Here is a 15,399-nt window from a genome sequence, read left to right on the forward strand (position 1 = left end):
TGGTGAAACCTAAATGCACTAAACCAAGTATAGGCGCCAAATTCAAAATCGACTGTAGTTCGGCTTGCCATCGCAGATGTCGCACACACGTATAGTCAATTTTAGCGAAGCTATCTATAATATCGGCAGAAATTAACAGTGGACCTGTGACAGTTGCCATTGTGCCAATCGCCATTTTGTGCTTGGTTTGTTTGGTGTTCGCCTTCGGCTTTGTTTTATGTGAAATTAGTACTGTTTTGTGGTTTTTTTCGTGTGTGTGCTTTTTTGAACTTTTTTATTGTGGGAATATAAATAATTTGATGGATCAATGATTAGTTTATAGTTATCGTATCGTGTATATTGGACTAGTGATAATAAATTTTTGTTACAAGTTTATTGTCTTTATTTGTTCTCATATTTTATTTTTCGTATTCTTTGTAAATATTCAGCAACAATAGTTGTCTAACATCAGAAAGTGTTATTAGCAACTATTGTTGTGAATATTTACAAACAATACGAAAAATGCAATCACTTTAAAAGAAAAGTAACTACGGGCAATTCAAATCGCCCGCGATAACACTTAGTACGCGCTGGCCACAATAGATGTGCTAGTGACATTTTCGCTCTATCGGGACAAGGATAGATGCGTTTCTGTAAAACCTGTTATTCTGTGGCTAAAAGCAGAAAAGAGGGAAAGTCAACAAGTGCAAACTACAAAGTCCCTAGTTACTGGTTGGCAAGGATAATAGCGCGCTTTTCAAAAACTAATTTACTATTTTTGTCAGCTCGCGTCAAGCAAAACTTTTTATTTTGTATTCTCATCAATGTTTTTGCTAAAAATTAATTAGTTTACAATTTTTCTTTTGCATTCTTTGCATAAACGCTTTTTTCTTAATTTTAATCAGCATGTAATATTCTGTCATGTAATACATCGTTGTAATCAGGAATAAAAAGAGTTTTCAAAAATACAAAAAGTGAATATGGCTTCTATAAAAAAAAAACAAATTTGAGTGTTGTAACTCTGACATCAAGAACGCATTGGAAAATACGATTACTGATTTATTAGCTGTTCCAAAACTATAAAAACGCCAACGTCGCACTTTCTTTCAAAATTAGCTGTTGTAAATTATTCATGCACTTCAAAAAACTAATAGCTAATCACTCAATGAGAGATCTAACCATTAATAAGAACTTTACAATTTTATCAATCTTATGTAAGAAAAATAATTCGATAAAATGCGACTTGACGTAGGCATTTTTATAGTTTTGAAGCAGCTAATAGATTACTTGTAAGAAAGGGTCCGAACAACGCCCCATTTAGAAACGTCTACTTTCTTAGTTTTCACTAAAAAAAATTAAAAACGAAAATTGTAAGAATATTTTTTTACAATAATTCAAAAACTACAAATGACACAAAATTTTCTTTCAGATAATTGTTTAGCATAAAAATGGAAAACTTTGCCCGTAATTAACTAATTTAACCGAACTGAGATCCCTATGGTGAAGCTGAAAAAAGACACTCTGTATCATATTCATATACGTTCGCCATTCCTTTCTAGAACGAAAATCATAGATACCCAACAACTTTTCTCTAAAACTACTAAACAACTAAAATTTGACATTTTATAAGATGAAACTTTTTCATTTTTTGTGTAGTTACTTTTGTAGATAATAGGTTTTTTGTTTTTTTCGACGGTTTAATTAATATGAAAGATTAGTATTAACGGCTTTACAAATTGAAATAGAATTTCTATTTAAGATATTTTTCAATTATATAAAATATAAAATTATTTAATTATGTTAAAAATGGCATTTTCTTTACTTTTTTGAAAAAATGTACACAAAAACGTTAAACGGGTGTTTAACTTGGTTTTGCAAAAGTGTTAAAATAAAGTTTTTTTTAGACACAAATGTAATTAAGTCGAGGAATTTCCTCAAAAATTAAGCCAAAAATTGTCAAAATTTATGGTGTAAATTTAGCATTTTTGATAATTAATTTAAACTTAATTTTTTTTAATAATTAAGACGAACGTAACATTTTTTACCGTTTTCCAGCATTTTAGTATAAACGCTTTTTAGATTTCGTAGTTTATGGAATAAAATCTCAGTTTCTTTGCTAATTTCATTTAAATCTAGTTAAATAATTAATTATAACTACAAATTAATGCTTTTTTAATCATCTTATTTTGTATGCTTTGAGTCGATATTAACATTTTTTATCTTTCTTGAGCTTTTAATGTTGTTGAGATAAAAACACAACTATCTGTCTTATAAATTGTAAAATTTTAAAAAGAATGTGCAGAAAAATTAAAGTTAACAATTACGTTGTTCTCGTTTTTTGGAGCGTTTATTTGGTATGAATGCTTTTTAAATATTGCAACGCAGTTGATACTTCGTAAAATTTAAACCGCGAAACTATCTATAAAGATCTTCTGTTTTGAGAAAAAATTATTAAAATGGATTAAACATTTAGAATGTTTTTTTGCAAATTTTATCATAAATGTGCCGGCTTTGTGTAAAATTAAATTGAAAATAACTTTATCCTATACTTTTTTTAGGGTTTTATCTCGTTTTTCGGCTTTATATGCAATTTCAGCTCATTCTAGAATTTTACAACAACGCATTTACATTTTTTCAGTGATTTTGGTGGGTTTTCTTAGCTCAAAATTTGTCGCTGAGAATTCGCTTAACAGAGACTTCTTTGCCTATACAGAAACTCTCAATTTGTGGTTTATTTCATTCCAAAAAATTCAAATGTGCTGTAAAAAAAATCTGCTATGAAATGAAATGGGATATAAACGCAATTGGTTGAAAGAAGTTTTAATAAAATTAGCTTAAAAATTGTCCAAAGAGTAAAATTTTGCAATTATCTTGAGCGTTGTACATATTTTTGTGAACCAAAATTTTTTTAATAAACTATCTGTATACCAAGTTGCCTAAAAACACTTTTAAATGCCACCACAAAGCAATATCACTGTTTTTTTTAGTCTTGTACGTTAATGATTGTTTAAACAAAAAGTTTTTTTGAAAAATTATTTTATAATTTTGTATAAAATCGTAAACGTTTTCAATGTTTTTATTTTTATCAATTTTTATATTAAAATTTATCTCATGTTAGGCAACTAGCAGTACACCAAGCCTCGTGCACACTAAAACCACTTTCCGCTCTCCACCGCGCGTTTCTTAATTATGACATAACCTCAATTTTGACCGTTTTTATAAAAATTAATATTTACATTTAAAATGAAAAAACGCAGACATTCTAAAGTTTCAGAAAGTGCAGAATTATCAGAAGCCGATGATGCAGAAATCATCAAAGTAAATATCCAAACGAAATCAAGCTCACTTTCACCTAACCCCTCAGACTTGGACGAAGCCCCACCATCACCCCCGCCACCAAAATCAGTAGAAAAAGCGACCCCGAGTCCGAAAAAAAAGGTAGTTTTTATAAATATATTACAAATTTGACCACACTTGGTGTGTTACACGTTTTGTAGTTGTCTTCAAGCCCTCTGAAAAACTTTATTTCGCAACACCCTGAGTTAGAGAAGGTCGCACTAGACGATGTGGTATCAGAAGATGACGATATTTGCGTACTGGAAGTTCCTAGCACTTTAGATTCGGATTGTTTCATCGGGAAATTAATTAATTTCGACAAAAAAACTAAACTCAAAATCAGTGGTAAAAAATACATAATTGAGCCAAATTTTGAAGACGTTAGACCGATTAATTTAATCAGTCGTGGCATTAAAGTAGTTAAACCTGTCGCGAATTTAAAACTTCGTGAATACCACAAAAATAAACCTGACGACAATATTGTGAATGTGGATAAATGTAAACCAACGCTTCCTGAAAAAATTAAAGTAAGACACCCACTTTTTGGGGTTGAGTACAAAAAGAAGATCGAGTTGAGTGAAGAAGTACAAAGGAAATTGGACAACTCGATCGAGAAGGCTTTGCAAAAAATTAAGAAAAAGAAGAAAAAGAATAAACACGTGGAAAAGGAAGACAGTCAAGTGAAGAATAACATAAAACCAATTAAGCAAGAAGCATTCACTTCGGGGGATGATGAACAAGATGGACCTTTCTTTGAGGCTTTGAGATCACACTGTGAAAAGAAAAACAAATCTAAACACCGAATAAAAGCTGAAGTGGACGATCAATTTTACGAGTCTTCTCTGGACGAGAAAAAGAAGAAAACGCATCAAGTATCCCCCGAATATAAAGACGAGAAAGATGAGAAGAAGAAGAAACGTAAGAGTAGCTTTAATGAGGGATCTTCTGATGAAAAACGAAGAAAACACTCAAGTCACACATTCGAAAGTAACAACAGTTTTGAAGAGAAGAAACACGGAAACAATTTGGTCAACAGTACGGTAATCCCTGGTTTACATTTACCACTTTTCGATTTTGATGTTAGTGGAATTATTAATAAAGATTCGGAAGTAAACAACGATGATTTGGAAGAGACTGAGCAAAGCGTAAAGAGCAAGAAGAAGAAGAAAACGGTGAAAGTGGAACCCGAGACGGATCATTCTGTGTCAAGTGAGGGAACGTCGCCAAAAAAGAAGAAGAAAAAGATTAAGGAAGAAAAAGTGGATGAGCAAACTAATTCGTTAATTTTTGACCTTTTGAATAAAGTGAAGAGCGAGATAGACAGTCCGGCGAAGCACAAGAAGAAGAAAAAAGCAGATGGGTAATTAACTGTAAACATGGCGACTTTTTTATTTTATCAAATGATTTAATGAAATATATTTTCTTTTAAGTCACAGTTTTTTACCTTCTTTCTTGTGCGTCAAATTGTTTAAACCTGACTGAAAAGTTACTAAATAGTTGGGACCAAAAAACATTTTTTACATTTGTCGGAAAATTTTGTCAAAATTATAATAAACAATAGTCAATTTGAATTCGAGTATGACATTTTTGTTTTCTTCGAGAGCGTTTTACAGTCTTTCAGCTAAAAACAGTAAAAACGCAATTATTTTACATTTTGTGAAAACATTGCCGAATAATTGCCAAGTTCGGTGAAAATACTGACTTTTTCAAGCGTTTTATCATGATTTTAGTGATAATAAACGCAATTAATTCGAGGAAATTCATCAAAACTAAGCCAAGACAGATTAACAATTCTGCAGTTTTCGTCTTTTTCGAGCGATTAAGCACTTTTGTGACTTAAAAGCTTAGTTGTTTTTTTTGCTAAATGTTAATTTAGTAATAGTAATTGAGACTAATTTAACATTTTATACCTTTTTCGGAATGTTTTTCTGGTTGAAACAATTTTTTTGGAACATTCTATCGGAACTAATCAGATTTAGTAAAAAATGGCATTTTTGTATTTTTTGGAGGAAGATGATGTTAAAAAAAGTAAAAAAAAACGCAAAGTATAGTTATTCCCCGAATATCAGGAGAAGAAAAATTAAAAGCAAAAGAAAACTGGTGGCATCTTCTGATTTTATCACTGAAAAAGATGATGGAACACGTAAAAAACACTCAAATTTTATGGGGAAATTAACAAATTTCGATAAAATATTAAACTGAAAATAAATCAGGGAAAAAATACATAATTAAGACAACTTTTGAAGACGTTAAATCGATTAATTTAATCATTCGAGGCATTAAAGTAATTCTAATTAAACCTCTTGCTAATTTAAAACATCGTAAATACCACAAAAATAAACGTGACGACAATATTGTGAATGTGGATAAATGTAAACTAGCGCTTCCTGAAATTAAAGTTAGACACTCACTTTTCGGAGTTGAGTACAAAAAAGTTGAGTGAAGAAGTACAAGGGAAATTGACAATTTGATCGAGAAGGCTTTGCAACAAATGAAGAAAAAGAAGACAGTCAGATGAAGAATAATAAAAATCAGATAATCACCTCGGGGGATGATGAATAAGGCTTTGAGGTCACACTGTGAAAAGAAAAACAAAACGAAACAACAATTAAAAGCTGAAGTGGATGATCAATTTTGAGATTCTTCTGGACGAAAAAAAAAAAAAAGAAAACTCACTAACTTTTCCCAGAATGTTATATGTTAGTGGAATTATTAATAAAGATTCGGAAGTGAACAACGAAGATTTGAATGAGAATGAGCAAAGCGCGAAGAGCAACATAAAGAAAACGGTGAAAGTGGAACCAGAGACCGATCATTTTGTGTCAAGGGAAAAAAGGAAAAGGAAGAAAAAGAAGATAAGGAAACAAGTTAGTTAATTTTTCACTTTTTGAAGAAAGTGGAGAATGAGATAGACAGTCCGGTGAAGCACAAGAAGAAGAAAAATGCAGATGGGTAATTGACTGTAAACATGGCGACTTTTTGTTTTATCAAATGATTTAATGAAATATTTCTTTTTAAGTCAGAATTTTTTACCTCATTTCTTGTGCTTTTAATCGCGTTAAACTTGTCAGAAAAATTAATAATTGAGACCAGTAAAACATTTTTTACAAATTTCGTGCGTTGTACATGAAACGCAATTATTTCGGAAAAATTTGTGTAAAAAGTATAATAAACAATGATCACTTTGAATCGAAATATGACATTTTTGTTCTCTTCGAGCTTTTTACCATGTCTTTTAGCTAAAAAAAGTACAATTATTTTATATTTCGTCGAATAATTACTAAGTTCGGTGAGAATACTGCTGTTTTTCAAGCATTTTATCATGTTTTTTTGTAATAATGATAATAAACGCAATTAATTTAAGGAAATTTATTAAGGCTTACGTAAAATAGCTCAACTGTGCAGTTTTCGTCTCTTTTAAGCGTTTGAGTACTTTTGTGGGCTAAAAACTTAGTTTTTTTTGCTAAGTTGCGTCAAAGCTGATAGAAAAATTACTAAGTAATTGAGACTAATTTAACATTTTTAAATCTTTTTTGGGCGTTTTTTATGAATGCTTTTTTGGTTGAAACGATTTTTTTGGAACATTATTATTAAATATCATCAAATTTAGAAGAAATGGTATTTTTTTTTGAGCAAGATGAAGTGGACGAAAAAATAAAAAACACGAAGGTAGAGGTGTATTCCTCGACCATCAGGAGGAGAAAAATTTAAAAGGAAAAAAACTTACGCATCATTTGTTTTTATCACTAAAAAAAAATGATGAAACACGAAAAAGAAAACACTCAAGTTTCAATTAAATCAATTGAATTAATAAATTTTGCCAAAAAAACTAAACTGAGCATCAATGGTAGTTTTCAAAGTGTGCAGTTTTTTTTTTGAACGTTTAAACACTTGTGTGAGTTAAGTAAGCACTCATTTTTTTGTCTGAATTGCGTCAGATTTCATAGAAAAACTGAGGCTTAGAACATTTTGTTACCTTTTTTTGCGTTTTGTATTAATGCTTCTCAGATTGAAACGCAATTATTTCGGAAAAAAAATTATCACAATAAATCATTAAATAGAATAGCATTTTAAATTAAAATTAAATGAAATAGCATTTTTGTTCTTTGCACGCGTTTTACCAGGTACTTCAGCCAAAGTTTTGTATTTTTTTACATATTTGCCAAATTGGACAAATTAATTTAATTTAAATTTAAAGTTTAAGCGCTCTATTGGTGTTAAACGAAGTTAGTTTGAGAATAATTTCTTCGAAATCAAACCAAAAATTACCAAAATAGCTTAAAAATTGTGCAATTTTTGTCTTCTGTTGTTAAATTGCGTCAAATCCGATAGAAAAATTACGAAGAAGTTGACCAACTCAACTTTTTATTACCTTTTGTAAAATTCGGTGGAGAATTTTATAGCTTTACAATATTTATTTGAGTGTAGAAAATTGTAACTTTGCCTAAATGGGTTATGTACTTTATAAAATCTTGTGTTCAACTCGTCAGGAAAATTATTTTTTTTTCACGATGTGTTTTTTAACAATCTTAATTAGGCTTACAGTGGAAATAATAATAAATCTTTCACTTCGTGTGCTTTTCGTATGAATGCTATCTGATTACAACGCAGTTTTTTGGAAAATTTCGTCGAAATTAATACAGTGTTTTTAAAGTGTGTCCTTAATGATTTTTTCTTATAATGACCATCAATTCAATGACAACGAAAGGTGTACTGATCTCACATTACATTATTTCCAATTTTTGTAAGATTAATATTAGTATTTATGATTTCTTAGTGTACCAGTAAAAAAAATTATGTAAAGTATTCGTGGATAACCGGTCTTTAAAACACTTTATTTTATTTTATTTTATTATTTTATTTTATTTCGAGTACTCCGACTACGCCGTCGTGCTCGAAAACCGCGCGTGTTTTAAGGACCTCAATATCCACGTAATTAATTTGAGGAGTTTCGTGAAAATTAACCCAAAAATTACTAACATAGCTTAAAAATCATGCAATTTTTGTCTTGTTTAAACATTTAAGCGCTTTTATGTTATGAGCCAAACATTAATGGTTTTGCTACATTGCTTCTACTAGAAAAAGTGGTAAATAATTGTGACCAAAATAATATAAAGTAATTCTGGTCAGCTGAAGAATAACGACTCTGAAGGTAAAGAAGAAGCAGAGTAAAGAAGAAAAAGAGGAATACAAAAAACTAGATGGGTAATTAACTGTACAAACCGAGACTTTTTTAACTTATGAAACGATTTTTAAATCACAAGTTTTACCTCCTTTCTTGTGCGCACGCGCCAAATGTAGTTTGTTGTGGGTAAGATGGCGGGCCTGAAAGTGTTGTCTGAGTCGGTAAGTAATTTCTTATTATTTACATAAAGACACGTGACAGCTCGTTATGTAATAATTAGCAAATTGGAGAAAAATGCAGCATCGGTAAAATTTGTAACTCGAATGATGCTATTTATAGTGAAATCGTCACGATGTGTTTTATTGAAAGCAAAAGTTCAAGTAAACCAGCGGAGTAGTGTGCAGGAATTGCCAAATGTGCAATCAGGAATTGGGCGGTCCACTGTTCTATTTATTTGACCTTGAAGGATTTTTGATAAAATATCACCTGTCCTGTTGTTGCTTTGCGATTTTAAAGGCGTAGTTTCTGTGTAACCGGCGTTTGTCAACGTGTTTTTAAAACAACACGTGGATTGATCGAATACCTTTGGTTCAGGGCCAAAAATAGTGCGCAAAAAACTATTTCTTCAGAAATTGCTTGTAAAGTAGTACTTTACGGACTGTTTTTGACACAAATTCGTCCGTAAAGTAGTGCTTTTTTATTATTGTTATGTCATTGTCATAGAAATCGCTTCAAAAGTCCATGATTGAGTAATGATATTACCTATTTCCTTTTTGTCAGAAATTTTAGCGTAAAACTCTATAGGGACACCACAACACTAAAGTTACTTTTTATTATACTCGTGGTTATTTCATTGACTTGTAGAATAGTCATTCGTTTAAGAAATTCACAAAATATTTTTTTCTTTTGAAGATCGTTGAATCGCTGATTTTTTGTTTGAATGAACAAAACTTTTTTTGCATATAAAAAATATTTAATTTTTATTTTTCCTGTCTTGGGTTTAGTGTTGCTACTTAGTAAAAATACCCAATTCCAGGTGAAAAGGTCGCCTGATTTACACAAGGTAAATAACAGATATATTGTTTTAACAAAAAACTAATGATTTAAGTTAAAAATGTACTTAATGGTTTGAAAAAGGATAATATATTTGTTTTCAGTAATTTTTCTTTTGAGTTTTACTGACGAAATTTTACTCAAAAACTTGCTAAAACGAATTAAAAACAAGCAAAATAAAAAACCAAATATTTTAAATTCGAACCAACTCAATTGGCTTGTACTAGAGCGTTTTGAGACTTGTTAAAAACAAAAAATGAAGGTAGTAAAATTCAGATATTGTAAAAAACAACCTAGCATGATAATGAAAAAAAATTTTTTTTGTTTGTAGAACGCTCGAGGGTCAAATATCATCAAATATGAGAATTTTAAAAAATGTCTGCAGGTGACTGGAAAAAAATAATTAGGTTTCAACTTGATGATTTTTACAACTTATGCTTTGTAGTTTACTAAATGAAGAGAAAAAGAATTAATTAGAGACTGGATAGAAACATTCTTCGGTAAATTAAATGTGTTGTTAAAAATAATTTGTTGTTAAATAAAAATCTTTTGTGTTGGTACTTGCATTGATATTATATTATTTTTACTTATGCATTTTTTGAATCATTGTACTTAGGAAAAATCTTTTTAAAAAGGAATAAAAAATGATTCAGAAAGTGATAAAAGACATCTCTGAGTTAAAACTTTCTATGATAAATCTATTGGAGCTTTTTTCTCCATGGTTAGATTTTTGTGTGAAGTTTTTAACACTTCAGATCATTTTTTCGTGAATTTGGGTAGCGTAAGTGGCAACTTGGGTAACATAAGCAGATACCTGTTAAAAACACCAATTTGTGTCCTATTGTGTAATATTTTTAACAAATAAATTCTACAAGACAATAGTTTCCATAATGTTGAAAATAAAAGAGCAACAATTAAGACGTTTACTAAGAAAAGTACTACGGAGGACTATAACTTAGGAGACGAAATCGCAGAATTTTCTGAACCCAAAAAAATAGTACCGTTTTATAGTTATTAATAATACATGTGCGAGAACACAAGCTTAAAGTTCGAGGGCTGTCAGGTATGCAACGAGCGTTAGCGAGTTACATACCCACCCGAGAACTTTAAGCGTTTTCGCATGAGTGTGCGCAAAGAAGTATCACATAGAATTATTAATTTGCGTTCCACTTTATATTTTTGCGAACGCTGCGAATACGCTTAATGTTAAAAAAAAAGTGTAATGGACGAAGTTGTAGAGAATTAAATTTTCTACAAAAAAGTCTGCGCCACCATATTTTTATCTTCAACTGTTTAAGTATACATACAGGGTGTTTCACATAATTTTACGAGGCATGCGCCTGTAAAATGCCACCAACAATACATATTCCGATACGAACTCGATTACAAGTTTTGAAAAATTGGATAGTCCTTTCTAACTTGTACACCCCTTCAAAAAATTACAACGTTTTTAGTTAATTAGTGATTAAGATAAATACATTAGAATCATATTTCTAACAATTATTGTCATTGGTCTTTTGTGACTTTTGTATATTTTGGTGTGTACATTAGGCACAGGCCTTGTAAAGTTATGTGAAACACCCTGTATACTTTTCTGGACTTGATCATCGGCAAAAGTAAATTCGTCGCTTGAGCGTTTTGAACGACTTTGGGTCCTAAATGGTTGAAGATAGAAATATGGCTTCGCGGACTTTTTTGTAGAAAATTTAATTCTCTACAACCTTCTTCCTAACATTTTTCTTGCATTTGTAACCCCATTCGCAGCGTTTTGGAAAATGTGGCGCAGGGGCAAATTCGTAAAAAATTGTTTTTACGATAAATTTTTTGCCTTAAGTTTATGTCTTTCTGTTGAGAATTTAATGCTCTATCTGTCTGTATTTGTTTTTGTTTGCAATGTGTGAACTTTTATACAAATACAATCATTTTTCCAAACTCTTAGCTCTGAAAACTTAGGCGGTCATGTAACAACTGTGGTCCCCGGTGACATCTAGGACGGGAACTTTTTATTTGTACGTCGTTCCATACCCTAACCTTTAGATATCCGTAGAAATTACTAAAAAGAACTAAAAAAATCAAACAAAGCTGCTTCGAAAAATATTTGAATTCATTTTTCAATGCTTTTCTTTATCATTCGAATGTTGTTGCGAGACTTTAAATTATCCTGTATAGAGAGTTGAAATGAAAAAAATGCATGCAAGCAACCAGTTAATTAAACTCAAAATAAAATGTATTTGCAGTTGATGTTTTGTAAACGGCATTTAATGAGAAAAACTGTTCTTTTTATGATTTCCTGCATTAATTTTACATGAAGAAGAACACGAATTACGAGCATTGGTTATTTTATCACAATATTACAAATTACAAAATTATTCATAAATAAAAACTCATATTTAAATTACAACAATTTGCATTCAAATACACGTACCATACACGGTAATTAATTTTTCTTAATTAATTTCATTTTTCTTGTGTATTTTATATTTACTGATAATTTTCCCTCATCTTTTTTACTCGAGTGGGGAAGGACTTTGTATATTTTTTGAAGCAAGTTTAACGAAAACTTGTATTTATCATGCACCTTTTGTATTTATTACTCGCTTGACTTAAGTAAGGAAAAACAGGAAGAATAATATTATTAGAAGTAGAAATACTCACACTATTTATCAAAAACACCAAACGTTTATTTTGAATAACCGTGTGTTTCGACCATAAAGTGATGGTCATCCTCAAATAATGTGTATTTTATTGGCAGCACTAAGGTATCCAGAGGAAAATAGAAAACTTTTAGATATTGTACCAGGTGGAGGCAATCTTATCGCGCACCTAAGAAAATTGCGATTTCTAATTAAATAAAAAATATTGCATTTACACGCCTGACTGTACGTTCGAAAGGTATCTCCCCTAATTTTTTGGTAATTTTTCACTTGCAGATAAAAATAATAATTAAAAAAAGTAATTTTTGACCAAAAAATCAAATTCTAAATTTTATACTGAACCACGCGTATTCACTTCAGATTATTCTTTACGAAATTAGCGAAGAAAAATACCAATCAGATTTTGAATTAAACACACTTTTACATTTTAACTTTAAAAATTATTTTTATTTATGATTTGCTACTTGTGGCGTCCTAAATTTAGGTGACAATGTGAGCTGTAATTGGGGTAAGATTGTAAAAGGTTTCGTTGGGATATTTCAATGCAGGCATCAGTTTTATTGCAAGACTGTAAATAAGGGGCTTCAAAAAGGTCAGTTACTGGTAACTGATCCCTTTGTTGGCAAATTATACCATCTTCTAATAAATCACGCGTCTAGTTTGCGTCTAAATAAAAAAGACCGATTATTTCACCAACCAAGTAAAAATTTATACCAGCGTTCGATGGGCTAGCAGGTAAAAACCTTGTAGTTAAATTAACAGTTAATGCCCAAAACTTCACAAAACTGCTTCGACTTCATTTATTAACAAAAAAATTAATAAAATCGGGAATGGTCTTAATCAATGTACAGGCTGGTGTGTAAAATTTTACGATTTTTATTTCATTAGAAGTCGCGATTTTCTTGGTTCGCGATAATTCATTAAAGTTGAACGATGGTTTAAGTATAAAAATATTTGTAAATGGAAACTGTAAGCAATAACACATCGTGATTTGACACTTTATTTTGTAGTGTATAACTGGTTGTCTTCTATTTGGATGAACTGATTTTTTTTAGAACTAAATAATACACTAGCTCTAAATATGCTTTAAACAGAGAGCCTCTTCTTTTTTATCAATAAATGAGCTGGCAATGGGTTGAAAATCACTTCGTGTAAAAAAATAGTCAGCAGTTATTTTTTCAAATTTTAAACATTGATAAAAGACAACGCGTTTTATACCTGCATTTGGCATCTTTCTATGTTATAAACGAGGTTATAAATAAATTGAAGCCCTATCGTAAAAATTAATAGCCCCAATTCTACTCTAAATATAGGGATTTTTTTTTCATTTGAGTGTGTGAGGTACTATCTCGTGTGACTGTAATGTTCTTGATCCGATTAAAAATTTAAATTACGTTTGCGTTGTTTTGTCTAGACGTTTTTATTTCATTGCTTTTTTTACTTGGTTTAATAATAAATTTTTAGTCAGTATTCAACAAAGCATGAATCTGGTATGATAATTTTAGGTCTGTAGTCTCACTTATTGGAAATCCCCGTTTTTGATTTATTTATTTATGAGCTGCTAACAATTTTTGATTAAAATTTTGACTTGCTAATTGTTCAAAAACCAAACCAAAATATTTTATTCATTTATCTTAATTAGACGGTAGGAAGCAAATTCATGCCTTTTGGCACCAACCCAGTCGCACATGTGGTTCGAATTAACACCACTCTTAGGGGAATCGAGTGGTTTATTTCGTTCAACCCCCTTAAAATAGAGATATTTAACCTAGAAAGCTGCTCGCATGTGTAGAATTTCCGCGTACATCGGCCAAAAACCATTATTCGGAGGTAAAATTGTATCCGTGAGGAGGTGCCGTATTATTTATAAAATTTACGGAAAATCCGTTGACCTCCGTGTTAATTTTAGGACGATTCTGAAACCGTGCCAATTCATGTTTCGTACATTTCTGTACGTTTTAGTTTTGTTCCTGCATGAAAAAAAAATGGTGATGACATCAGCGACTGCTTTAATTGCTAGAATTGGGGCTAACGAACTGAAATTTCAGTCTTCTGTCCAATTTTTATTTGTAGAAGATTATTGTTACTTTTCCTAGATTTACGTTGGTTCTTATTTGAAATATATTTTATGACGAAGGTAGAATTCATAGATAACATTTTTCAAATGTAGGTACTTTGTTTTCCAATTTTTACGAGCTTGTTGCGACACAATATGACCTTAATTGTTCGTAAAATGATTGTTGTGGAAACAATCAAAAAAAGGTTAGTCGTCTTCGATATCAGAATCAGCGGTTTTGATTTGGGTTTGGTTTCAGAGAAAAAAGAAAACTTGTATTTAGATTTTTATTTATAAAAAATTGTCATCTGTCAGTACTGTAATCCATCAAGAACATGACGTTCGACAATTTCTGCTTAAAAAGCTCTATCCAGATATTCCACTGTTACATACGATTTTGCAATGTGGCATGGTATGGAAACAAACATCGAATAACGCAAAATCAGGTACAGTTTACATCATCCACATTTTTGCTTTACAGTCATAATACTGATAATTTTATTACCATAATCTTGTATTTGGCAAACAAGTATCGCTCTACTTTTTATTCTTAACGAGTTGTGTTCAACCCATGTCTATTAATTACCACAGTTCAACAAAACAAATGTTGAAACAAGAGGTAAAATGTGTGAACGTGACGATGAACAGCTGCTCTTAAAACTTTATTTTTTGAGGGGATTGTTTCAGAAATTTGTCGCGGAAAGTTTTTCAACTATACATTTCACCTGTAGTTGATGAATAGATAATTTTGTCGTTTGTTTGTTCAAATAACACTGATTTTAAGTAAACTTGTTGATGGGGTGGTTTCAAAAATCTGTCGCACAAAGTTTTTCCAACTGTATTTTTAACCTACGGTTGAGGAACAGATAATTTTGTCTTCTGATTGTTTAAATAACTCTGATTTTAAGTAAAATGTAAGCGTGAAACTGCTCTCAACAGTATGGGTTGGTTTCAGAATTTCGAAGATAGTTTTTTCAACTATTTTCCTCCTGTAGTTGAGGATTAGATAATTTTGTTTGGTGATTGTTTAAATAACACTGATTTCAAGTGAAATGTAAACGTGACTATGAACATGTTTTTTGTTGTTTTTTTTATGGAATGGTTTCAGAAATCTGTCGCAGAAAGTTTTTCTAACTATCTTTTTCACCAGTTGTTTATGCTTAGATAGTTTTGTCTGGTAATTATTTAAATAACAA

General features: G+C 30.7%; 2 protein-coding genes and 1 long non-coding RNA gene across 4 annotated transcripts in view; all 3 read left to right on the plus strand.

Annotated features, from left to right (window-relative positions):
* Positions 1-3,095: 3,095 nt before the first annotated feature.
* Positions 3,096-4,750, plus strand: LOC103314607 (uncharacterized). Its single transcript, XM_064354857.1, has 2 exons — positions 3,096-3,417; positions 3,477-4,750. Exons 1-2 carry the CDS (start codon positions 3,223-3,225, stop codon positions 4,677-4,679), a joined length of 1,398 nt encoding a protein of 465 aa, XP_064210927.1. The 5' UTR covers positions 3,096-3,222; the 3' UTR covers positions 4,680-4,750.
* A 3,831-nt stretch (positions 4,751-8,581) lies between these two features.
* LOC658754 (MAP kinase-interacting serine/threonine-protein kinase 1) overlaps positions 8,582-15,399 on the plus strand; it is a 40,944-nt gene continuing 34,126 nt past the window's right edge. Inside the window, exon 1 of one of the 2 annotated variants that reach the window (XM_008201042.3) lies at positions 8,582-8,661. In XM_008201042.3, the coding sequence (XP_008199264.2) occupies positions 8,632-8,661 (30 nt within the window). In that variant the 5' untranslated portion in view covers positions 8,582-8,631. Of the gene's footprint in view, positions 8,662-14,516; positions 14,650-15,399 lie in introns of those variants that run through there. The other variant, XM_064354621.1, reaches the window with a different exon arrangement.
* LOC107397566 (uncharacterized) lies at positions 8,668-10,053 on the plus strand. The gene is made up of 2 exons (XR_010332902.1): positions 8,668-9,878; positions 9,939-10,053. It is a non-coding gene; the product is annotated as an uncharacterized LOC107397566 (long non-coding RNA).

This window comes from Tribolium castaneum, chromosome 2, assembly GCF_031307605.1.
Source record: "Tribolium castaneum strain GA2 chromosome 2, icTriCast1.1, whole genome shotgun sequence".
In the NCBI taxonomy this organism is placed as follows: Eukaryota; Metazoa; Arthropoda; class Insecta; order Coleoptera; family Tenebrionidae; genus Tribolium; species Tribolium castaneum.